This window comes from Lingula anatina, chromosome 1 (assembly GCF_051362555.1).
Source record: "Lingula anatina isolate TDL-2025a chromosome 1, LinAna3.0, whole genome shotgun sequence".
NCBI lineage: Eukaryota > Metazoa > Brachiopoda > Lingulata > Lingulida > Lingulidae > Lingula > Lingula anatina.
The window spans coordinates 24,980,236-25,004,467 of NC_141767.1; the positions used below are offsets into that span (position 1 = coordinate 24,980,236).

Below are 24,232 nucleotides of genomic sequence, written 5' to 3' on the forward strand. Positions count from 1 at the left end.
GGGTTGGGTAAATTGAAAAAATCTAATCTTGTTTTTCTTTTCATTTTACAGGAGAAAGAAGATATTGAGTGACTCCACCCAGACATGGACTTCACTCTTGGATCCAAGGAAAGGTTAGTAAATTTTATTTTTTGGGGTTGGTGGGATGGGTTAATTGAAAAAATCTAATCTTGTTTTTCATTTCTTTTAACAGGACAAAGAAGATGATGAGCGACCCCACCCGGACATGGACTTCACTCTTGGATCCCACCTAAGGTTAGTTAATTTTATTTTTTAGGGGTGGTGGGATGGGTAAATTGAAAAAAATTTAATATTGTTTGTCATTTCTTTTTTTACAGGACAAAGAAGATGATGAGCAACCCCACCCGGACATGGACTTCACTCTTGGATCCAAGCATAGGTTAGTAAATTTTATTTTTTTGGGGTGGTGGGATGGGTAAATTGAAAAAATCTAATCATGTTTTTCTTTTCTTTTTACAGGAGAAAGACGATATTGAGTGACTCCACCCTGACATAGACTTCATTCTTGGATACAAGGAAAGGTTAGTAAATTTTATTTTTTGGGGGTGGTGGGTTGGGTAAATTGAAAAAATCTAATCTTGTTTTTCATTTCTTTTTACAGGAAAAAAAAGATGATGAGGGACCCCACCCTGACATGGACTTCATTCTTGGATCCAAGCTAAGGTTAGTAAATTTTGTTTTTTTGGGGTGGTGGGATTGGTGAATAGAGAAAATCTAATCTTGTTTTTCATTTCTTTTTACAGGACAAAGAAGATGATGAGTGACGCCACCCGGACATGGACTTCACTCGTGGATCCAAGCAAAGGTTAGTAAATTTTATTTTTTGGGGGTGGTGGAATGGGTTAATTGAAAAAATCTAAACTTGTTTTTCATTTCTTTTTACAGGACAAAGAAGATGATGAGTGACGCCACCCGGACATGGACTTCACTCTTGGATCCAAGCAAAGGTTAGTAAATTTTATTTTTTGGGGGTGGTGGGATGGTTGAATAGAAAACATCTAATCTTGTTTTTTTATTTCTTTTTACAGGACAAAGAAGATGATGAGTGATGCCACCCGGACATGGAGTTCACTCTTGGATTCAAGCTAAGGTTAGTAAATTTCATTTTTTGGGGGTGGTGGGTTGGGTAAATTGAAAAAATCTAATCTTGTTTTTCATTTCTTTTCACAGGACGAAGAAGATGATGAGCAACCCCACTTGGACATGGAGTTCACTCTTTGATCCAAGCTAAGGTTAGTAAATTTTATTTTTTGGGGGTGGTGGGATGGGTAAATTGAAAAAATCTAATCTTGTTTTTCATTTCTTTTTACAGGATAAAGAAGATGATGAGCTACCCAGGCCCGTAGCCGGCAATTTCAAAGGGTTTTTTTTTTTTCTGAAAAAGTGGACCTTTTACCATAAAATTCCTTTGTACCTAGATCAAATTTTACCCAATGTTACATCAAAATTGACAAAAAAACTTTTTGCACTGCTACTACAAACATTATGAAAAGAAAACTGTGTTACTTATTATTATTTTTAACTTACAAGTATGATTTTTAGGATTGGCATTCAGTTCAAATTAGGAAGCCATCTCAATTGGGTTATCATTTATTATTGAATTTATGCAATTTTGTGTGAAATTTTCAATTTTCTCATACTGGCATTTTCAAAGTGTGAACTTGAACTCCCATGGACCTGAAGCCTTATGCTTATTACACATTTTACTTACAATGGTATTACCTGTTGAGCATAATTAAAATTTGATGTTGAATTTGCAGTTAAGCATAATCTACTTTTGCATCAGAATTGACAGTAGCCTATTTTGTGCATTGTTATTTTCTGCTTTTTGTCTGTACATTTGACAGCTTTGCTGCCTTGTTCACTTATCGCATTAGCCGTGTTGCATATATGCTGAAAAAAGTGAAAAAAACTTTTATGAAAATGGCAAGATCATGCTGATTTTCGAACTTGGCCTGCGTATTATGAATATTCAACAGTTCTGTAATTTTCAAGCCAAAAGAAAAAAGTTTTCTACTTATCGTGCTATCAGGGTTGCATATATGATCAAAAAAGTGAAAAAACAGAAATGAAATGGGTAATTTATAATTATTTCTTTTTAGCTCATTTCTTGGAATTAATAAGAGCCTAAAGCAAGGGCTCCATAATTTGCAATTTCTTTTAGATAAATTAGTACATGAATGAACTTGACTTGAAGTTTATGGTAGCTTTTGTCAATACAGTCAATACTTATAGGGTATTAGATTATCTTCATCTGCTATTTAGCAAAACAAGGCCATTTGCACCACAGACCCTGATAGGTCTAGTTAATACCAGATATAAACTCACACATGGCTATTTTAACTTTAGTTCTTCTGGGCTATCACCTGAGAAATATTTCATAGATAATTTTAACACTTATAGTTAGTAATAAAAAGGGCTTTATTTTTTGTTTGGAATATATTAACAATGCAAAATTTTTAAAATAATTAGAACAGAAAATAAAGAACATATGTCAATACAATAGAGACTCATTTAGTGTCTCAAGACTTAAATAATTAAACACCAAATTAAATTAAATTGCCACCTTGGTAAGACAAAATGCTTATACACATTAAGTCATCTCTTTGGAGTCCATTTGCGACTAGAAGAAGCAAAGTACATGTAAGTTATGAAACTGAATTAAACATCAAATGAAAAGTGAAACTTATTATCCTTCCTATAAATGCAGTCCTCCCTGCCTTGCCACAAATGTGATGTGATAACTCGTACAAAGTTAAATGAGGTGATACTGAGAAGTCATATAAAAGCTTTGCAATTAAATATTTTTCTTCCTTCCTGTAAACAAACTCCTATACATCCTTAGTGAACCTAAATTAAACATAGCTAATAAACTGGAAAAAGAAGTTAACATTTTAAAACTGAATGATCCAACATGTTCTAAATGAAAATATCTGACAGAAATTAGTGTGTTTTACCAGAGACCTGAGAGGATATGGTTGAGATTCCAAAGGTGGGTCACTTTCCTTATACTTATTATTTTATTGTTCTTATATCCAAGTCCATCTTTCCTACACAAAGCATGCCTAATACTGAATATAACACTCCTCCAACTTGGACATCATTTTCTAAATGCTGTAAAAAATCCCATTTAACTTATGTACTTCTAGAAAACCACTTGCACAACTCTGAGACTAGCTAGTATCACTGCAATTAAGAGACTAGTTGGAACTGGAGATACCAGTTGGGAATTTTATATGAAAACAATTAGGAAAAAAGACTAAATCTTGCTGATTTTTCCGATTTCAAAAACCACCATGTCTCTACATGCCAATTTTTAACTATTATAGTGGTATTTTGTGTGGGGCTTAGTAACAAACATTTAGTTCGAATACTTAATATTATATAAGCATTTTAAGCACTGTATGTTTAAACATTGTAATTGTTCACCATAACAGTAACCAGGTCAGATTTACAACAAAAATGCCTAACAAAATATATCAATCAAAAGTAGTTTACAAATGAAAATGCCAATGTCAGCTGTCGCATTCTTATTATGCCTACCAAAGCACTACATGAACTGGACTGCCTTTAAAAGCCAACAAGGAAATTCTTGAAAAACAATAATAAGAAATTACAACCAACTTAACCCAATCAAAATGACACAGTGGTATGGTAACTGATCAAACTCCCACAATACCAATCAAGGTGCAAAAATCACAAGAATATTTTAGCCCATGACTTGTACACTATGTGACAGTAACTATTAGTCACTGTGCTGAGGCACCTAGTTTCTTTTTCTGCTCTACTGAAAACTCCCTACCATATTTAATAAATTTTTCAATGTGAAGTAATACAAGAGTATTCAAATATCACTGAGGTGCAAAATTTTCACAGCAAATAGTCCCATTACTGTACACGAACATGTATCATAATCAGACCAGGTGGTATAAAACTGTACATATGAAGTCTGTTGACATTTATCTGAATATTTCTTACATAAAGCATACAATAAATGAACAAAGAATTAAGCTACTTGATCAGACTCTTGTGGTGTCCCTTCAACCAGACACCTTCAATCTGTTTAAATAATGATTAATATGTGAATATGAAAGCTGTGGTGTGTATGTACATACAGTATACAAAAGGAATGGGCAAGTGTTACAATAGCTAAACATATGTACAGATTAAATGCAATTTTTTAAAAAATAATCTATCAAGGTACTTTGGTAAGAAATACATTTAGTTTAAATAGCCCAAAACCCAATGCAATTAGGTATTTAGATGCAAAAAGAAAAGCACTGAATATACAGCTGAAAAAATACAAAACGAGATTTAAAACTGGATGAAAAAAAATATATATTCCATAGGTTGAAGCCAAAATCATCTGAAGTTATCAACACACAAAATTTGCAAAACTGCACTAGTCGAACAATCTCTTCCAGAAGTCATTCAGCTTTCCGCATCCCTAGAATCAGACTGCATAGAACGCTGGGAAAATATACAAAACACAGATTGTCTCAAACTACAGTGTACTACTTTATTACAGAACAACATGTGCACAGGACAGCAACAGACTTCAGTCATCATGTCTGTGTGACTTCTTCTTGAGATCTACACTCAGATTTCAGTTTCACGAACTCTTTTGCCACTTCATCATTGGTTCTTTGAGACAAAATGCGTAAGATTGTCCATCCAGTCTCGTCCAGCTGGACTCTGCGTCCCAGCGAACACCAGCACGCACAGCTGCCCTTCTCTTGAATGTCTTTTAACTGCATCACAGCAACGCCAATTAGTCTATCATCACGGGCAAAACAGTAGTCTTTCACACAGATATGTAATTCGTAGGCATCTGGCTCATCTTCATTGCTGAGAATGCTGAAACAAAATGAAACAGGCTGATTTAAGAAGTTGGAAATTAAGAGTTTATAAGCAAACACTGCTTCTTCCTAGAGTTCAAGAACTTACAACAATTCAAAATGTAAAAACATCCTATACCATATGCAGTGTGTACTGTTAAACCTATGTGTACATGTTTGCTATGTACTTGAATTATTCATCATTCACAGAGGGAAGAATGGACATAATGAAAAATAAAATATCAAAATAACTAAAAAACTTACAAGTGGAATGTTTCATTGAACTTAGGAGACCAGTTGTTGCTCTTTGACTTGGTAGCATGTCTACGTCTCTTATCACTGATGTGGGGGCCAATAAGGTTCACCTCTACAAAGGGACGAAACATTCCTGTTGTCTCCCACTTCAAGTCATTAGCTGCCACAACTGAAGCAATGAAAATAACAGTCTTACAGATTCATCAAATTCAATGGCAACAATCATACACCAGTATCAAACCAATAAAATCATCATTGGTAGATACATTTTATGACCTATTTAAATTTTGTATCCGTCTTTATCATAAACCTTCCCAAATAAAATACTAAAACATTTCTTTCAAGTGCTTTAAGTAGAGAGTGACATTCTATAAATTTCCTAATTCAAGTGAAGCAAGTTCTGCAAGCTCTGTGTCCCTACTCATCACAACTGCAGATGGTTTAACCAGCAGAAATGCTTGCAGTGCCACCTACTTTTTACAGTGACTTTGTGCTCCCCAGTTCCTGGGTGTGTGAACAGGTCTACCTGGATAGACACCTCTCCTACCGGCTCTTCCACACTGGGATGATCTGAAATACAATGTACTTTAAGCTTAACCTTAGCTACCTCTGTTATATGTGAATAGCTTTCATATGATGCTGCTGCACTTATGGTGAGATTTATTTGACATTTTTACTAGAAAGGAGGGTGGGAGTGAACTCTTAAACTAAAAATATGCAAGTAGGTTGGTGAGTCATGACATTTTGTCTATTTTACACACAGTACACTCAAAATTATATGTTTACGGATTAAATATGTCTTGGCTTTTTTTTTTTTTGTCCCAAATGTGCCCATAAAATATGACGCAGGTACTGAGCTTTTTTATATGCCCTGATTTTGTGTGTATTCAGAGAGGCTTAATAATACACAATGACATGTTGCAAAACAAGAAGACAATTTTTTGCACAGCACTTTAGAAGTGCATTTCCGTCAAACAAAATCTTCCCCTCTACCTTGTTGTCTCTGCGTGCTGACAAATGTTTTGATGAGAGTGTCTGTGGTCTGTGTGTACAGAGACAGAGCATATCTCAGAGACTGGAGCTCGGCACTTCTCTCTAGGAAGGTCTTCTTCAAGCCATTACCACCAGCATGGAAGTACTGCTTGATGGTGTCCAGGGCCATGTCCAGCACTGCACACTGCTTCAGACTCAGGTTCTTCTCCGCCTCTTTGGACATATCCTGGCAAGTGGGGAATGTACAGCATTTAAAGGGACTTCTTGTATTAAAAACTTTATAATAAAAGAAATAATAATAATAAAAATAATAAAAAACTGCAAGGTCTGAGCACACAACAGTTATATATTACAAATATTTTTTGATGATATAGCATTGTGTTAATATATTTTAAAAAAATGAAAAACTGTAATTGCATTAATAACACTTAGACATGGTAACTTGCTACATTATTCAACATTAACATTATTCAACATTGACAATCCATAAAGATTTTTTACACTTCACTTTATATCATTTCAATAACTGTACACCAAAACAGACAATCATTGTATCTAAACATACATGCAAAACACTTTCAAATACATTTTTGTCATGATTAGGTCTATTGATATTGTGACCAACATACTTTCATAGATGCATCTGCTAAAAACAATAAAAGAAATAAAGACATACAAATCAAATGTGCATTATGAGGCATCTACAAAAATACACACAAAAATAACAAAATATTAACAAAGAGCAACATCAATAAGTTAATATAGATAGAATATAGGCAGTAAGAGCTATGACAAACAACATTGTTACCAATAAACAACGCAATCATACTTCCAATACAGTACATACATATAAACATGAAGCTGCACTGAAAACATGCACAATGCAAAAAGCTGGGAAATGTACACGCATCTGTGGATGAAAAATGCTACCGTGACAGAACTATTAACATTTCATCATTTAAGTGAGAAAAAGAGAAGAATTGGGAGAAAACCCACAGATAATATTCTAAGAATTGTGTAATTATACATGTATGTTTGAGCTCTTTGTCAGAGGCTTAAGAGCAAACCATGATGATCAAATTCAAGGAAAACTGGGTAGGGTGGGTGATTTGATTCTTATAAAAACAGTTCCATTAAACAAATTTAGACAGTCATGCACTGTTCTATAATATAACATGTATTATTGTTATTAGTAAAAGGTAGATCTACAGGTCATGGGGAATTCATCCCTGTGTATAGCCTAGGGAGATCACAATTAACTGTGTTTGATTCCTATTAATTTATCAATTGACTAACCACATTACCATAATGAACATTGACTAACCACATTTATCAACAAAAGAAGACAGTTTTTAACAGAATCAAGTGGGTGGAATGATTAACACCCCCACTGCAGTATCAACATTGAAAGGGGGATTTCCTAGTCTTACATAATTAAAAAATAATAAATTAAAGCTTTGCCAGAACAGTGGGAGGAAAAAAACTGCCAAATTTTACACAATCATCACTTTTTATACAGCCTAGGTGTCTCAGAAAAAAACAAATGAACACCCATGTATCTTATCTAATGTCAGTGCAGCAACAGATAAACAATTTTAACATGCTGGTGATTCCATTAATACAGCCTCAATCCTACACATGTTAGTTTTATGGGAAACGGTGAGGGGTGGAGTAATAGTAACAAACATGGCTGCCTCCAGACAAAGCTCTAGTTCTATAGGCTATATCCCACATGCAAAGTTGGAATGATCTGTCATCACCTGGATCACAGACATAGGCATGTGGTTGAGGAATTTACGGGAGACATCACCCATCTTACTTTGTGCAGTGGCAGGCAGAGGAAACAACTGAAAGAAGCAAGCACAGAGTGAAAGTAAAAGTAGGCTAGAGAGCCAAGGGCATCCTTCATCTTGGAGGGAAATGTGAGAGTTTAGCTAGGTGTCATTGCTGCAGAGTTGATGCAGATTTTTTCTCAATGACATAAAATAGAACTTAAAGCTGAAAAAGACTGCAGTACCAGTGGTCCAAAAAAAAAAGCTTAAAACTGAAATAAGAAAGAATAGAAATACAACAATTTAACAAAGATAGGTAGTTATCATCAATCAGAGTGAATCAAAAAGAAAATGTTGAAGCTGTAAGGAAAACAGAGTAAAAAAAAAATCTTGACTGAAGTAGACGGCATCCAGAAACAATCATACTGTGAAAATTTCCCAGCTTACTAACACTAAATATGACATACAAAATATAAAGCTGTCGTTCAAAAATACAACACAAAAATACACCCTTAGACAAAGACAACAACTATACTGATAAAGTTTACTACAATGTACAAGAAAAACTAAGATCACTTCACAAATCATGGCTTCATCTTTTTCTTTCTTTTTGGAATAAATGAATACACAAGATATATTCTTTTGTGTATCCTTAAAGTGAAGTGATCTTTGTTTTTCTGTGAAACTGCCACCCTGTAGACCTTCACCTGTAGGTATTTAACAGGCATGCGGTTGAGAACTTTGGAAGAAACATCCTCAATCTTTGCTTGTGCATTGCCAGGGAGAGGAAAAAGCTGGAAAAAGTAGTTGATGGATGTTATATATAAGCTTTATTATTATATATCATTGCTAGATAGCTTCAATCTGCAGAAGCTAGTATGGGTAAGAATGAGGAGCACCTGCAATGAAACAATCAGGTAGTCAGCAGAGCTGAAAGCCAGTCATTCTATCTTGTCCAAAATCAGTACTGTCAAATATAACTTTTTTCACAAAGATCCCAAATTCAGGTACACTGGGTATCCATGAAACAAAAGATTACATTTTACCAAATTTTTGCACAATGCACCAATGAAGTTCTGACAGTTCTCATTTCAGATGCTATTCCCAATCAGTTATAATGGAACTACAAAACTCCCAGCATTGAAGTGAAAGCTTCCCTTATACTAGCCCTATTGCTACCAAAGTATATCCTAAGGCCCCATTCAGATTAGGGGACTAACTAGTCCAAGGATCAAATATGGCCAACCCACTTGAATACTTCAGTGTCTATTAGCAGATCAGATGGCAAGCTTTGTCGTGGGTTGCCATATTTGACCCTAAGACAAGTTAGTTCCGTATTCTGAATGGGGCCTAAGACTGGGCTCCCATACCTACATCAATCTATCTCCCAGGGGTTTCTCGCTAAATTGATTTCAACTTAATCATGCTTAGATGTCTGGCATGCATACTGAAGCTGCTAAATGATAATTAATTACCCCCTAGAAGCTTCAGTAGGTGTGACATACATCTAAGCCACTTAAATCGATTGCAGTTTAGCGAGAATCCCCTCAGATATAGATTGATCCACAGTTAGTATGATAAGGTCTGGGAATGGTCCCTAAAGTAACATGCCCTCAGCCCTGGAAATTGAAATCCCATGGGTGCATTCAAATAAAAAAGCTGCTCCTGAAAAAGGGAGCTCCAGCAGCTCCTAGGCTAAAAGCCTCAAGTTTGCCATCAGAGGCACCTGTATGACTTGTGTCTACAGCACCAGCTTACCATCATAGGGTGTAAGGTGTCGTTGGCCTGATTGGACATCAGCTTAAATTTACTTCTCCTGCCACCCTATAAGTTAGTCAATGGCAACAGAGTGATTGGATTAGTTCATATAAGCATTACCTAAAGACCCATGCAGCTAAGTCCAGCAAGACTTCCATGTAATTATATTGTTTTATCCAAATTATGTTAAGTGTAAGCACAGTACAGAATTAAGGACTGTCTTCAAAGTTAGATTTACTGGTGCATAATAGCAAGTTGTGATCACCTGTAATTTGAGAGGGTGACTATTAAAACCCATAGATTATTAAAAGTAACTAACCTGTCTAGGATCTGACAGAGGCGGTAACACTACAGTCTTTTCCATTGTACTCATCACAATCTTCCAAAGTTCCTGAAATCAATGAAATTTGCAGATATGACTAACTTGTTAAATTAGTTGTGATCTGTGAGATCTTGGCAATATATGTGAAAAATATAACTTTATTCATATAAGAGAAAGGAACAATATACAGGGACAGATTTAGGCCGTCTTCTGGGTCTTCTGGAAGACGGTCAGATTTTCAAGTTTACACTGACATGTATCTAATTTTTTTCTGCTGGAAGACGGTCAAAAATGAAGGATGAATCAATATAGATAATTTGGAAGACTGTCAGAAAATATCCCGGCCTGGATCTGCCCCTAGTATAGAATTGACATAATTTGGGATGATTTACCTTGAGAACCCGTTTGAGCACTGTCTTCTCACACAGCTGAGCAAACATAGCCAAACTGAAAACAAGAAAAATATATTAGCATTCATTTCAGAATTTTTAGCAAAAATGACCCAACAGATACAAAAAACAATTTTTTGTAAATGATGCAAGAACAATGCACCTAAAAAAAAATTCAAAGAACACCACTTTTGGGGTGGATTTCATAACATGTTTGATAACCATTATGTTGAGAATGAAGACTGAAATTACAGGCCTGTAGCCAGCAATTCCACAGAGAGGGAGGTTCTCTTTCTGAAAAAGTGAACCTTTTCATCCCCTCAATTGACTGAACTTGAGAAATATTCTCCCCCCCCCCCTTGACTATGGGCCTCACTTATTTCCTACAGGCCTACCTCCCATCTAAAAAGTCCATGAGAGGCGTGAGAACCATTTCTGACTCCTGTTGGACAGCTGTCCTCTGGCTTGACTGGCTGAGGGACACCTGACCAGCCCCCTTCACCTTGGCCAGCAGGGATGCCAGCTGCTGCATACTGACATGGATTTGAGGTTCAAGGCTGGAAGAATTAAGAATGACATATAACATATTATACAGAATATATGATTTTCATGATGAACCTTATAGAAATTAAAAGTTTGACATAATAAAATCTTTACATATAGTTATATCATATTCCAATCAATCACGGTGTATGTTTATGCATGGACCTAAATAGAGAAGGACAAGTAACGCGGCATCTTCCTTTGAAGCTATGTGCGTTCGGGTAAACATTCGCCTATTGTCTCACATAATCTGTTTTGATAGCTCCACGGGCATCTGAACAGCTTATTATCAAGGTAGCGCGCGCTGTGCTTCAGTGCATTTCTATTGTTTCTCTGCATTGATCACGCAAATTCTCGCAGTCCCTCGTGGTTGCTATGATACAGCATTGCCGCCATCTTGCAGTTGCGAGCACACAGGTTTCCGTCAACACGTGGAAATTTATTGAGGGGTTTTCGGCATTTTCCCCGTTACCTCATAAAAACGGGGTGTGAAGTTTGTCTTCAATACCTGCTGTCTTTTTCTGCCCGTGAGGTAGTCTCTGACAGGACAGAAATACGCACCCAACGACCGGAAATCTCATTCCTACGTGCACCAGTAGCTGTGACACCCCGGAAGATCAATCAAATTTACACAAGAACTGACTGCTGGTGAATCAGACAAATTAAAAATGGACCTTTTTAGCATGTTTGTGAAATTATATATTACCATTAGGGGCCACTCATTTCGCAGACAGCTTAAAGAAAAGTACCAAGAATCTGTGTCTGCATCTACGAAAGAAAAAGGATTGAGAAAGTCTCTCAAAAGTAAGAGTAGAATTACAGCTTGAATTATTACCTAGATTTTCAACAAACAGACAGTATGATCTTGTGCATTTATAACATTTGGGTTTTTTCACTTAGCAATTAAGATCTTAATTAGAAATTTCATCTAGGTTTACATTAATTTTAATTAGTTATTTAAAAGTCAGATTTGTTGTATTAGTTTGGTAGAAAATAATACACCAGGTACCAAAATATGGCTTTCTGTTTTCAGTAACTGAAAAGCAGTCATAATTCAAGAACTTACTATAAGTATTCATAATATTTGGTTTTTCAGTCAGCAACTATCTTTCATTTATATTTCGTTTTATTTTTCATTAAAGGTTACCCGTTTACAATATGAGATTAATTTCACCAATACTGATCTTATGGTAATAAAAAATGCATATATTTGACATAAAAAATCTTCTTTTTATTTCTTTTCACTTCCTTTTTTTTTTTTTACACAACTTAATATATTATAATAATAAAAGATTTGACAAATAAGACGCATTTCACTGCAAGAGGGTCAAAGTCAAATGTGAGTATGAATTTTATCAGGATCAGATTTTTTAAACCTGTAGTTAGTGTATTCTGAGGTAATTGAATATGCAATTTCAATCAAGCAAGAAAAAACTGTCTAAACGTATAATCCATGTTTTTACATTTCATTTTTTTCATTATAAGATAGCAAATATAAAGCAACTTGAGTACATTCCAATATTTATTATTAAAAAAGTAAACATTAAAAATGCTTGTTACAAAGCTAGTGATGATGAATATACAATACATGTGCAGTTTTCTTGTCTTGTCTCTTTTTGTGAAAGTCATGTTGGAGTTCTTTCCTATTTGTATCACGAGTAGTATTAACTTATTTATAAAAGGTATAAACTAATTTCTTATTGACCTATGTGAATTATTGTCCAAATGTTTAATTAGTGCGTCTCCTCTTGGGCAATGGTGCATTGTCCAATTTTAACTTTCCGGCATTTTGTGGAGAGAATCTGGAAGAGAATAAGAATGTTTTTATCACAAACTACTATAAATGACAATTGCCTTTTTTACTTCTACTTGGACATTTGAGCCACAGCCTTATCAAATGCATCTCATGATTCTACCTGTCAGGTAGATTTTCCCTCTAGTTAAATTTACTTCCCTTGTTAGGCATGGATTTTCTAGATCATTATCAGCCAGGTAACTAAACCGTCAGGCCCTTTGATGATTTGATAAAGCCAGCTAGGTGTTATCCAAAGGCATGTCTCAGGATTATTTCAAAGATTTCAAGCACCTGATAACAAGATAATGCAATGTAGCAAGGCAATTTCAGAGGTGAGACTCTTATCACAAATGTGATCAAGATCTACTTTTATGACCATTACCCAAGTAAATATAATCATGCACTTTGCATGTGTACATGTCCACATATACACTTTCACTATAAGACCAATGAGGGTGTTTGTCAGTCGTCTTTATTCTGTTTAGGGAATCCAATTTAAAAATGAAAAACTATTAATTATCATTCTCAAACTGGAGCAGACTTCAGCCGGTCATGTGAATATACATATATACTTCAGAGTAGTGTTAATGTCAACTTTGATAAAAGGATATTAAAAGGCCCACAGGTGCGTTTTTGTATGTCGCAATTGCATGGGTGGTGCCATATTGCAATGATAGCCCATATTGAGAGTTAGAAAAATAATAATTATCATTCTCAGACCGGAGCTGACTGTAGCCGGTAATATGTAAATATATATATACTTTAAAGCAGTGTTAATGTCAACTTTGATAAAAGGATATTAAAAGGATCACAGGTGCGTTTTTGTGTGTCACAATTGCATGTGTGGTGCCATATTGCAATGATAGCCCATATTGAGAGTTAGAAAAATAATAATTATCATTCTCAGACCGGAGCTGACTGTAGCCGGTAATGTGTAAATATATATATACTTTAAAGCAGTGTTAATGTCAACTTTGATAAAAGGATATTAAAAGGATCACAGGTGCGTTTTTATATGTCGCAATTGCATGGGTGGTGCCATATTGCAATGATAGCCCATATTGAGAGTTAGAAAAATAATAATTATCATTCTCAGACCGGAGCTGACTGTAGCCGGTAATGTGTAAATATATATATACTTCAGAGCAGTGTTAATGTCAACTTTGATAAAAGGATATTAAAAGGATCACAGGTGCGTTTTTGTGTGTCACAATTGCATGTGTGGTGTCATGTTGCAACGAGAGCCCATATTAAGAGTTAAAAATATTAATTATCATTCCATAATTCGGGCTCACTTAAGCAAGTAACATAAACCTATACATAAAGTACACAGCGGTGTTGATGGCACCTTTATCTAAACCGTAGGTAAAAAAATACCAGACCTAAAACGATGTCGGCGAGTCGAATAAATCGGAGAGGAATTGCGTCATTTTAATTCAAAACACGATTTGAGGTTAAGTTATTGCCGCATCTAAGGCTAATCCTTTACACAGAGGTAAAATTTCGAGACTAGAAATATTTTTCTATCGGATCATAGCTAAAGACAAGTATTCGACACTGCAGTTGTACAATTTTAAACACTCAATTACGGCAACAAACACGATTGCCTTCACCATATTGGGCATTTTGAATTCCTCCATGAACAAACATACCTTATTCTCATCTAGCATCCAAAATAGCAAAAGAAATTGTACTTACATTTTATCTCTATAAGTGTCTTGACTCATCCACCCGAACGTTTTCCTCGCGTTATCACCAGCTACCTGTCCAAATGACACAAAAAGTCATCAACAGCCGCGATATGCTCGCTACCTGTACGGGAGGTCACGTGATCCGAACGCACATCGTTTCGCGAAGAGCTCGCACTAAGCCGATTATCCTTTGATCTTTCTCCGCGTTACTTGTCCTTCTCTAGTTAGGTCCAAGGTTTATGTGTGATCAGGCACAAGTGCATGGGTGAATGCATGTTTGAGTGAGTGATATGAAGTAAATCTGCACAAGTGCTTATAATCAGACTTACAACAAGTAAAAGAAGAGCTATTCCAGTATCACCCCTCTGCACTAACATTTCACCAAATATTGAACTGAGCTGGTCCTTCCAGCCTCCCCCTGAACTTACCTGCTGGCAAATATTGCACTGAGCTGATCTAACACTCCATTCAGTTTCTGCTGCAACTCTTTGAGGATATCTGCTGCACTGGGATCCAGCTTCTCCCCACCCATGGTCTCAAACACCTTCTCCAGCTGGACACGGAGCTGCTGGATGTTGTTCATCAAAATGCAGGCCTGGAAATACAGAAAAATATCATTAGGCTGCTTATAACACATGCTATAAAGAAGTTTTTTTTTGTTTTTTTGTTTTATTTTTTGAGAGGGGGAGGTGGAGGATTAAGATGGATTCAGAAACCAATCTTTGGCATCTAGATGTGCTTCTCACATACACTGTACATACTGTAAAAACTAAGAAAATTAAAGAGATAAAAAGTTAAACATGCATCAGCCCTAAACCCCCTAACCATAAATTTAAAAGAAAATAAATCAAAACAGGCGTTTGCAATTCAAACCATGCTAATGAATGCAATACTTGGCAAAGCCAGCATTACCTTGTAAGCAGTGTTTACCAATACAGGCAATATAACCCAATGGAAATATTGGCAAAAATGCAATCAAACAAACAAACAAAAGCCATCTCCAAAAACTGTGGATAAACATTCTTTCAAAAGAAATGTGCTGAAAGAGTTTTCTCTAGTGATCAAATAATGGTAAAAATTCAATTCAAAAGATTTTTGTTTTAATATGTATAGTGTGCTTAAACACATATCTGTACAGTATAAGCTAGACAGCAATGCTGGTAATTATACAAACAACAAAGTCAGGAAATTATGAAATGTTTGAAGTGGATAAAGGGGATGGAGATAACTGTAACTAATGATTAAATTAGTAAGGTAATGGACTAACTGGGATCTATAAAAATATAACAAAAAGGCTAGCACAAAAAATGCCTTTTAAAAGTATATTTGTTAGGCTACAAGTCTATGTATGTAACATTACTTGACTCCTGAGAGTCATTTAAAACTTCTTACTACAACAGGTATAATTTCAAGTTTTGACTAAATTTCCCCACACCACTATCTAGCCAGCCTTTCTTGCCACACCAGCACCACCTACAGGATATTCAAACCAGAAGTTTGTGTCAGGAGAATGTTGGTTAAAATATAATATGCAGTTGCCACAATCTAATTTACACTTTAGCCATTTGGGAACAAGTCTTTTATTTACCATGCCAATTGCCTCTAGGCTAAAGTGGTCCTTCTCATGTAGGTCCTGAAAATTTGTTTAAATGAAACAAATTGTGCAAATAATTAACTCTCAAGCATTGAAACAAGTAATGTACCCATGTTATCATAATTAGGTCAAAACCAAACAAAACAAAACAGAAAAGACCACGGAGGCTGAATAATTTAATGTTGAAAAAAAAGGACTTAAAAAGGTTGCAAAATAAAGATACTGATGGGAATTCTATAAACATAAAGAAGCCTACTTTAAAACATAACTAACATACATGTTCATTGTACTTACTATTTTCTGTCTTGCAACATACTTCTCAAAATCCCTCCGTACTATGTCTGCATAGGCTAAAAGGACTTTATTAACAGTCTGAAAACAGCAAAAGATAAAAACCAATATTTAAACTTTCAATTTTCACAGATTTCATCGATGGCGATGAAGTTAATGAAGTTGTTCAAGACAAAACAGTTTGAAATGAATTAACTATTATGGTTTTATCATTATACTATTGACTAAACTATAATAATCTATAAGCTATAATGGAAATCCACTGCATTCATAAATAAAAATAATCACTTCAACACTACCAAGTAATGTAAGTGGAAAGTGGTGAAAAAAGATGCAATTATGTCCTTCTAAGTTTATAATATGAGGCATCCAATATTGTTCTTCCCTATTCATACCTTGGCAAATCGTTTCATGTAACTTTTGACAAACTCTGGATCTGGACACTCTAGCTTCTGGATGACATCAAAGCACTGATTCAGCTGCGTGAACACATCAGTGACCGAAGTGGAAAATAGCGAGTGTTCAGCTGACTTTTGAAACTGAAGAGCAAAATAAAGTTCCAAACTAGAAGAAAAAGACACAGCAACTTCATATGCACTGCAAATAGGACACACGGTGTGTCAAGGAGACTTCAGCTTCCTGTATGTATACATCAACATCAACCAGCTGTGAATAGTAAATAAAAATTGTGAAATCCATCAACTGAGCAAAAATCATGTTTTGGTGACACTTCTCCAGGAAGTACACAAAATCAAATATCAATGAGATTGGGTAAGGTATCTGGTGATGTCATTTTGTCTATTTCTGATCTTAGTTTGTTCTGGTGTGAACACAGACATTGATGTATCTCACACAGGAAGCTGAGATCTTCCGCACCCAACCAGACTCGGCTGATTACCCGTGCAAATCTACGAGTGTATTTCCGCTGAGATTCAGGTGATGCGAGCATGTTTTTTAAAACCTCCACAGCAGGGTTAAGGGTAAGGGTGAAAACATCAGTCACAGAGACTGAGAAATACACATCTTCCGAGGCTCTTTGAAACTGCACAGAAGAATATTAGGTTAGATAGTTGAATATGTCACGTATGCTATGGTGAGCAATTATTCTATTCCAATAAAATCTGAATATTGTACCCGTGTCCATTATCTATCCAAGTGTTTATTTCCAATATGGTGAAAAAAAATGATACAAATTCAAACTAAAAACTTTTACTTAATCAACTTAAAATAAAGCTTCCATGTTTTCAAACACACAGCATACTTGCTGCAAATTATATATTTTATTATAAAATGCTGTAATGTAAGAATTAATAATGAAGCATGAATAATACCTGCTTTATGAATAAAATGAAATATTTGATGAAACTTAGCTCATAGGTAACTCTTGATAGTACTTACACCATCCTTTTTATCTCTATCATATGCTCCATGCAAATACTCCATTGAAACTTCATCATTTTCATTCAACCACTGCATCACAAAGGGTTCAAACCACCTGGAGACAGAGAGTGCAATGATAGTTGCCTGTGACAAGGTGCTGGCCTTAAACATTTTAAACTAAGAAACCCATTCGCTAACACACATTATTAAGTTTACTGACTAGTAAGACCTCAAGTCCATTACATCACATAAAAAACATTTTTCACACAGACAAAAATAAAGGTTTGTGAAGATTTAAATAGCTCTATTTTTATACAAAAAAAAAAAAAAAAAAAAAAAAAAAAAAAAAAAAAAAAAAAAATTTCCTCTAAAACAGCAATAAAAAATTGGAAGGCAATTTTCTTTGATCATTTATCTGATACATCCTTTTTTAATCAACTAACAAATATATATACATACTGTGGGTATGCTGGCACTGTTCCCTTGTAGGGTGGGACATCTGCTATATACTTGTTGTAGAACCACTTCACTTTAAAGTGGAGATTCATGTATTCCGAACTTTTGCATATTCTCTCTTTTTCATGCTCTGAAGATGAAAATTTCTTATTTGGTAAGAAAAGAGAAATGGTTACTCAAAATTTTAATAATGTATGTAGTAAAATAGAATAAAAAAAAAACTAGCTAAAATGATATTGGGATAAAAAGGGTGTATTCTGGATGCATTTCTTTTGATATGGTGAAAAATATCAGAATTTGTCAGTCATTATGAAGAAACTACAAGACTTAAAATGCAAAGATGAACAAAGTCAAATAAGATTTTAAAATGATAAAGTTTCTAAAATAGAAGATGTACAAAATACACACAAAATAACATATTCTATTCATACATCAAAATGGATAAACACTCATTCAGCATAAATAAATTCAACCTACAACTGAAACACAAAAGCCAGTATAAAATGCAATACAACATAAAGATTGACACTAAATGCAAATTATGATTAAATATGAAGCATTTGCACTCATGACCAGTCACCTCCTAGCTGGTGCTGCCGCCCTGGTGATGGAATACGTGGGGAAGGATTAGACAGCAGACGCTCACGACTAGCAACTGGAAAACCACACATTTCAGCTACAGTAATCTGAACACCATCATGCCTTAAACTACATTATATTTAATAAACTACATGTAACCTGAACAACATGGAGGTTAGGTGTTATTGGATGCATCAATCTAGGGTATCACATTTTCCAGGGCATTCCACCACGACTACGCATATATAATAGCATTATACATTTACCAAACATCAATATATCATAAGCAGACCTAGTTCAGGCAATATCTACAAACAAAATGAAATAGTACAAGGATAAAACACATCTATAATCCATATTATGGTGATCAAGCCATCTCTTCACTATCTTCGTGGGAAACCATTTTTTTTCCCAACTTGTATAGCTGAAGAAGACGGCCTGAACACAGGTTGGCAGGGTTAGCCATTATGCTGAGCATGCCTCGTTTAAAAGCATCATGATTACAGCAGCAGCCCAGAGGCCCACTGACAGAACAAAAGAAGACAACATGTTAAAACAATGTGGGAATAAGGGTCATGGAAATATCAAATATTACTTCTGCGTCTATTAGTCTCTGCATTTCTTATTTCTATCTCCTCAGCCCAATCTGGAAATTGAAGAAGGTGACTAGACTGCTCAGAATAATATGCCAAGTTTTAAAATCCACAGAATAAAACTTGCATTCAAAGTAAGAATTCTTTATGAAAATGGCTAAAAATATATATGCAATTTTGTGACCTTCCCCCATGGCTTAAAAACTAGAAGGGCATTTTCACAAACATACCATTTGGAATAATAAGTCTTTAAAAAATCATCTCCACATATAACTAGTGTTTTTACATAACGAGTCTACCTCTAAGATACAAATTTCTTGTTATTTTCAGATATAGCGCTTCAGACAAACTACAAAAGAAACTAGCTGAACAGCTGAAAATACCACTATACCAGTATTCAAACATCCCACAGAAAATTCATTTCTCAATATAAATATATCACCCTGAAAGGATAAAAGCACTAACATTTCCTGCAGGAATTGTACAAACCGGGTAAAAGTAGTGTTCATTGTATTTACCTTGTAGTGCATAACTAATGTCCTGGGCATACAGACCCCATAGAGAAGATGCACTCTCCTGACCAACATTCAACTCTTGCGGGAACCTGAAAGATGAAATTGAAAAATGTAAGTTCCCTAAGGATACAGCACTTAGGTAATGTGAAACCTCACAGACATTTTTTTAATTTCTCTGTATAGATCCTGGTATTTGTTACATCATGTTTCAGTTATCTAGGTAAAGTGTTCTAAGTGTTCATTACAGAGACTCCCCTGTTTCTTTCAAAGAAAAACTGGTTTTAAGTATATTTTCATTGTATCTTATACAATATTTGATAATTTCACAAAATGAAGATATTAATTGCTTTCTTACTGATTTAATACTGGCGTGTAACTGTTCTTATCTTCTTCAATCACAGACACAATTAAAGCTGTCAATTTGTGCCAGAAGTCTAAACTTCTGGTGTTGGGACCCTCCTAAAATAAAAGAAAGTCACAGCTAAAGTGTCATATCAAAGTTTAAAAAAATCAATAACTTTTCAGTTCGAAATCATAACCTAAATCTATAATATTACATAGCCCCAATTTTGACCCTATTAAATATCTGTCTGGTACATTTTAGTGTTACAATATTAATGTATTAATGAGAGGACGCAACAATCAAAGTTTCAACCTCGCTTTTAAATTTTCAATCAATGCAAGGAACTGGTTCTAAGCTTTATAAAATAACTTTTCCTTAACAAAGTTTTAGAGATAACCAAATTTTCTGCAATGGAATGGCAGTCAAACTAATACAATTAAGTAAATTAAGTCAGATACAACCATTCTAATTGAGTCTTCTCAAAATCAATTCAGAAAACTAACAAGTTCATATTATTAAAGTTTATAAATGACGAAAGTTTTCTCCATCTTTGAAAAGACCATCTGATTATACCATTCTAATGTAAACTCTACATACTGCTTGCAGTTCCTGCAGGTTTTTCTCCTCAGCAGGATCTGTCTGGAACTCTCTCTGGTACAACTCGTAGCAATTGTCTACTAGGAACTGGTAGGTGGACTTCATACAGGCCTTTACACAGTCTTTGACTACAGCACTGGCACGGGGAGGACTAGCCAACTCTAGCACCTAGAGAATAGACAAGAGATTAATTAATAACAGAACAACGAAATATTTCATAAATATGTATATCATTTTATGTAAGTATCATGAAGTTGTATCTGATGAGAGCTTCCATGAGATTATGATATAGAAGAAATTTTTTTCTCAATTGCATAAACACATGTGCATATTTCAGTCTGTGTCATCTTCCATTAGAATGCTAACAAATCTGTCCTTCTTACCTTCATTCTGAAGAATGTTATACTAGTAAGAAGATCTACTGTGGATTTGAGATCCTGAAGTCTTGCTTGTTCAGAAGCTGGAAATGCATTCTGGAATGATAAAAACAATGAATTACCCTCACAAGTCACAAACGGTAAACCTACATCTCAGTATTGTTATTGCTTATTGTACTCTAATGCCAACACCAGCTTTATTCATGCTGTATTTGTCATTGTCCAAGCACATATTTTCTAAAGTGCTAATTTTGTAAGGGCCTTAAATCAATTTACATAAGAATTGTAAAATTAAATTAAGATAACTTCTTTTCATTCTTTTTTCTTCAGTGTATTGTTTTTATCGCTAAGAAGGTTACACATACCCTGTATACAGAGAGATCTATTCTGAGAGAATTATGGAGCTGATCCAGCAACTTCACAAACTTTTCTTTCTGGAAAATACAAAAACAATTCCATATTGCAATCAATAAGCCTGCTTCTTGGAAATAAGCCTCTATGGTTTTGGCAAAATGCAATTAGTAATTTGACATTTGATTGTAGTTTTTTTTAAAAAGAAAAACCTTACTCCAGTTGTTAAAATTTTCAAGTTCTTTGCTTACCCCAAAGTTAGAAGCTGCAAACCTATCACTGGCAGACACGGCTGTGGAGGCAGTGGTGTGTGCATAGAAGGCATTGATATTTGCTAGTAATGTACTCATCACAGCAGGGACTCCTGGGCACATGTACTTGGTAGATAGACATGAAAAATGCCTGAAAAGATGATTGGGGTAATGAAGCACTTTTCAGCAACTTGCAGACTTTGTTGACTCCACAGCTGCAAATATGCTATAAAGTATGCTATAAATGAATAAATGTAATAAAGAACAATCACCCAATCTGGCATGGGTCTGACAAAATAAAAAACAAAACATCACCCAATTTCATACAAATTTCATTGAGGGAGAGAGGAGAGAAAGGTTGAATTTCAACATACTTTGTCTCTAGTCTTACAACTTTGTGTTCAACCTTAACAGCAGATGCAATTCTAGGACCAAGAAAAAAATTAACTATCAAACTAAGTGCCAGACAAGATGGTGCTTACGTCATTGCTTGGTAAATGGATTCTATTCCATATCTCATGGCAAACTCATCTACAATCTCCTGGGCAGGTTCCTCAAAGTACACTTTCCAAGCATCATCCTATAGGAATAAAGAATTCACCTAATTAAATAACACTGTTATACATAATCACAAAGTAAAACAACTGGAAAAAAATACATATTCTTAACATCTGTATAAAAATAAAACAAAAATCAACATAAATTTTTCTCTATTTCTCAAATGGATAGTTCTAGAATCAAGATTTAAGAAAAGAGTAAATATTTCATTGAAATTCCTGAATTCTAATATTCTGCAACAAAGATTATTATCCATACCCCCTTTGCCTCAGGAAGTTTCATCATGCCACCTGATGTTTCTGACAAGGAATGGAAGATATTCTGGAAATGAAATGAAGAAGGTTTAAATGGATCACAATACCACACAGCTTTTAATAACTGTCTGCAAAAGATGTCTGCAGATGTTTTTTTCTTTAAAACTTCTTAGTATTTAACAAAATTCAGTATTAATCTTGTAGTGGGTTTTGCCATTGCAGTGGTTGTGTTATAGCAAAAATTCTTTTATGCCAAGTATTTTCCAATGGAGATATAAAGTGCAGTGTTCAATACCTCATGCAAACAGGTATATTGTACATGGTAAGGCGCCACTTTCTCTTCCCCCTTGATTTCCACACTGATGTGAAGGCGTATAGCACCAGAGACGGCTGATTTGTCTGTTCGCTTTTCTGTAGAACACCAGAAAATATACAGTGATTTTAAGCTGCAAATTTCAATAAATTCACAAAACTAGGAATGAAGCAGTTGACAAATCCTCCATTTTTTCCCTCTCCACTAAATGCTGCTTTGAAGGCTGATTTTCTGGCTTGACATTCCTCTTAAAACTAAATTTGAAACATTTTATATTTATATATTCAAACAATTATTCCCACAACATATCTTTATATTTTACTTGAATTTCTAATTTCTTTTGTACAGACCAAAGACTTAGTTAAATTTTAAACTTCAAAAATTTTCATCTCGTAATTAGGACTTACAATAACTATCAATTAAAGAAACAGCTACAAATTTTAAAAATAATTTTTAAATCATAAAATTCACCAACAATATAAAATTAAGTGAATCACAAGAACTTAAATAAAAGAGAAAGTTTTTATATTGCAGAGTATATGGTTATAGTAACAGACCATACATTTAAACAAAGGCTTCAAGTTCAACTTTACATGTACATGGCTAATTGTCCCAGAAACAATGTAAACAGTATATCTTTTTTGATTCACCTCCTCCTTTTTCTGTTAGCATTACATTCATTCAATCAAATATATAACATTTGTATTTTTTATTTATAAGGCTGTTCATGGTTCCAAGGAATTATACTGACTGATATTTTAGTGACAGTAATTTAGTGACTTAATTTGGAACAAAATTTTAGTGAAACAGCTACAGTGCCCTATTGTCACAATCACATCATCAGGCTGAATGCCCATAGGTGTTTGGGTATTAGTTGACCTGTGAACGACTCTCACTTGGTGTAGTAATAGAGTTACTGAATTAGTTTACAGGTCTACAGATGACAAAGCGGTTTCACTAAAACTGTGTTCCAAAGTACTATTATCACTAAAATATCAGTAAAAAACTTGTATTCTTATGAAGACAAGGCTAACTAAATGTTTCTAAAATGCAACTTCCTTTTTTTCTATCAAAAATGCTCACTCTACATAAATTATATGGCAAATAATAATAGAAATTTGAACTGAAGTAAGAACACAGGGTGAAGAAGCGTGTATACATGAACTGAAAAGTTAAAACCAATATGATAAGACGTAATTTAATGGAAAAAAAATCAAGTAGTAAGTCACGTTTTCATAAAAAATCAAAATGAAAAAAAGCAAGACTACAGGAAAAACTTATATTCTCAAGAAGTTCAACAACAAAAAATATCTATATATTCATTCACAACAACAAATTTGGAAACTGTGTAGAATATTTCACAAAAATTCACACTTTCAGAGATGAGTGTCAAAAATAATCAA

At 34.6% G+C, this 24,232-nt stretch overlaps 1 protein-coding gene and 1 long non-coding RNA gene across 19 annotated transcripts in view; both read right to left on the bottom strand.

Moving 5' to 3' along the window:
* Positions 1 to 2,424: 2,424 nt before the first annotated feature.
* LOC106182076 (protein unc-13 homolog B) overlaps positions 2,425 to 24,232 on the bottom strand; it is a 91,427-nt gene continuing 69,619 nt past the window's right edge. For 5 of the 18 annotated variants that reach the window (XM_087002222.1, XM_087002221.1, XM_087002234.1 and 2 more), the window contains 27 exons: positions 22,812 to 22,927; positions 22,521 to 22,583; positions 22,187 to 22,284; positions 21,705 to 21,855; positions 21,468 to 21,536; positions 21,109 to 21,198; positions 20,726 to 20,893; positions 20,141 to 20,244; positions 19,789 to 19,874; positions 19,273 to 19,323; positions 18,679 to 18,753; positions 18,102 to 18,228; positions 17,661 to 17,757; positions 16,658 to 16,801; positions 16,266 to 16,343; positions 15,966 to 16,010; positions 14,806 to 14,972; positions 10,744 to 10,905; positions 10,352 to 10,406; positions 9,957 to 10,028; positions 9,638 to 9,703; positions 8,587 to 8,673; positions 7,868 to 7,954; positions 6,108 to 6,333; positions 5,589 to 5,684; positions 5,124 to 5,283; positions 2,425 to 4,878 (listed from right to left, as the gene is read on the bottom strand). In XM_087002222.1, the coding sequence (XP_086858348.1) occupies positions 4,587 to 4,878; positions 5,124 to 5,283; positions 5,589 to 5,684; positions 6,108 to 6,333; positions 7,868 to 7,954; positions 8,587 to 8,673; positions 9,638 to 9,703; positions 9,957 to 10,028; positions 10,352 to 10,406; positions 10,744 to 10,905; positions 14,806 to 14,972; positions 15,966 to 16,010; positions 16,266 to 16,343; positions 16,658 to 16,801; positions 17,661 to 17,757; positions 18,102 to 18,228; positions 18,679 to 18,753; positions 19,273 to 19,323; positions 19,789 to 19,874; positions 20,141 to 20,244; positions 20,726 to 20,893; positions 21,109 to 21,198; positions 21,468 to 21,536; positions 21,705 to 21,855; positions 22,187 to 22,284; positions 22,521 to 22,583; positions 22,812 to 22,927 (3,032 nt within the window). In that variant the 3' untranslated portion in view covers positions 2,425 to 4,586. The remainder of the gene's footprint in view (positions 4,879 to 5,123; positions 5,284 to 5,588; positions 5,685 to 6,107; positions 6,334 to 7,867; positions 7,955 to 8,586; positions 8,674 to 9,637; positions 9,704 to 9,956; positions 10,029 to 10,351; positions 10,407 to 10,743; positions 10,906 to 14,805; positions 14,973 to 15,965; positions 16,011 to 16,265; positions 16,344 to 16,657; positions 16,802 to 17,660; positions 17,758 to 18,101; positions 18,229 to 18,678; positions 18,754 to 19,272; positions 19,324 to 19,788; positions 19,875 to 20,140; positions 20,245 to 20,725; positions 20,894 to 21,108; positions 21,199 to 21,467; positions 21,537 to 21,704; positions 21,856 to 22,186; positions 22,285 to 22,520; positions 22,584 to 22,811; positions 22,928 to 24,232) is intronic. The other 13 variants (XM_087002237.1, XM_087002231.1, XM_087002238.1 and 10 more) reach the window with 10 other exon arrangements.
* Positions 12,396 to 14,617, bottom strand: LOC147764153 (uncharacterized). The gene is made up of 3 exons (XR_015332126.1): positions 14,385 to 14,617; positions 12,808 to 12,977; positions 12,396 to 12,693 (listed from the first exon to the last, which is right to left on the bottom strand). It is a non-coding gene; the product is annotated as an uncharacterized LOC147764153 (long non-coding RNA).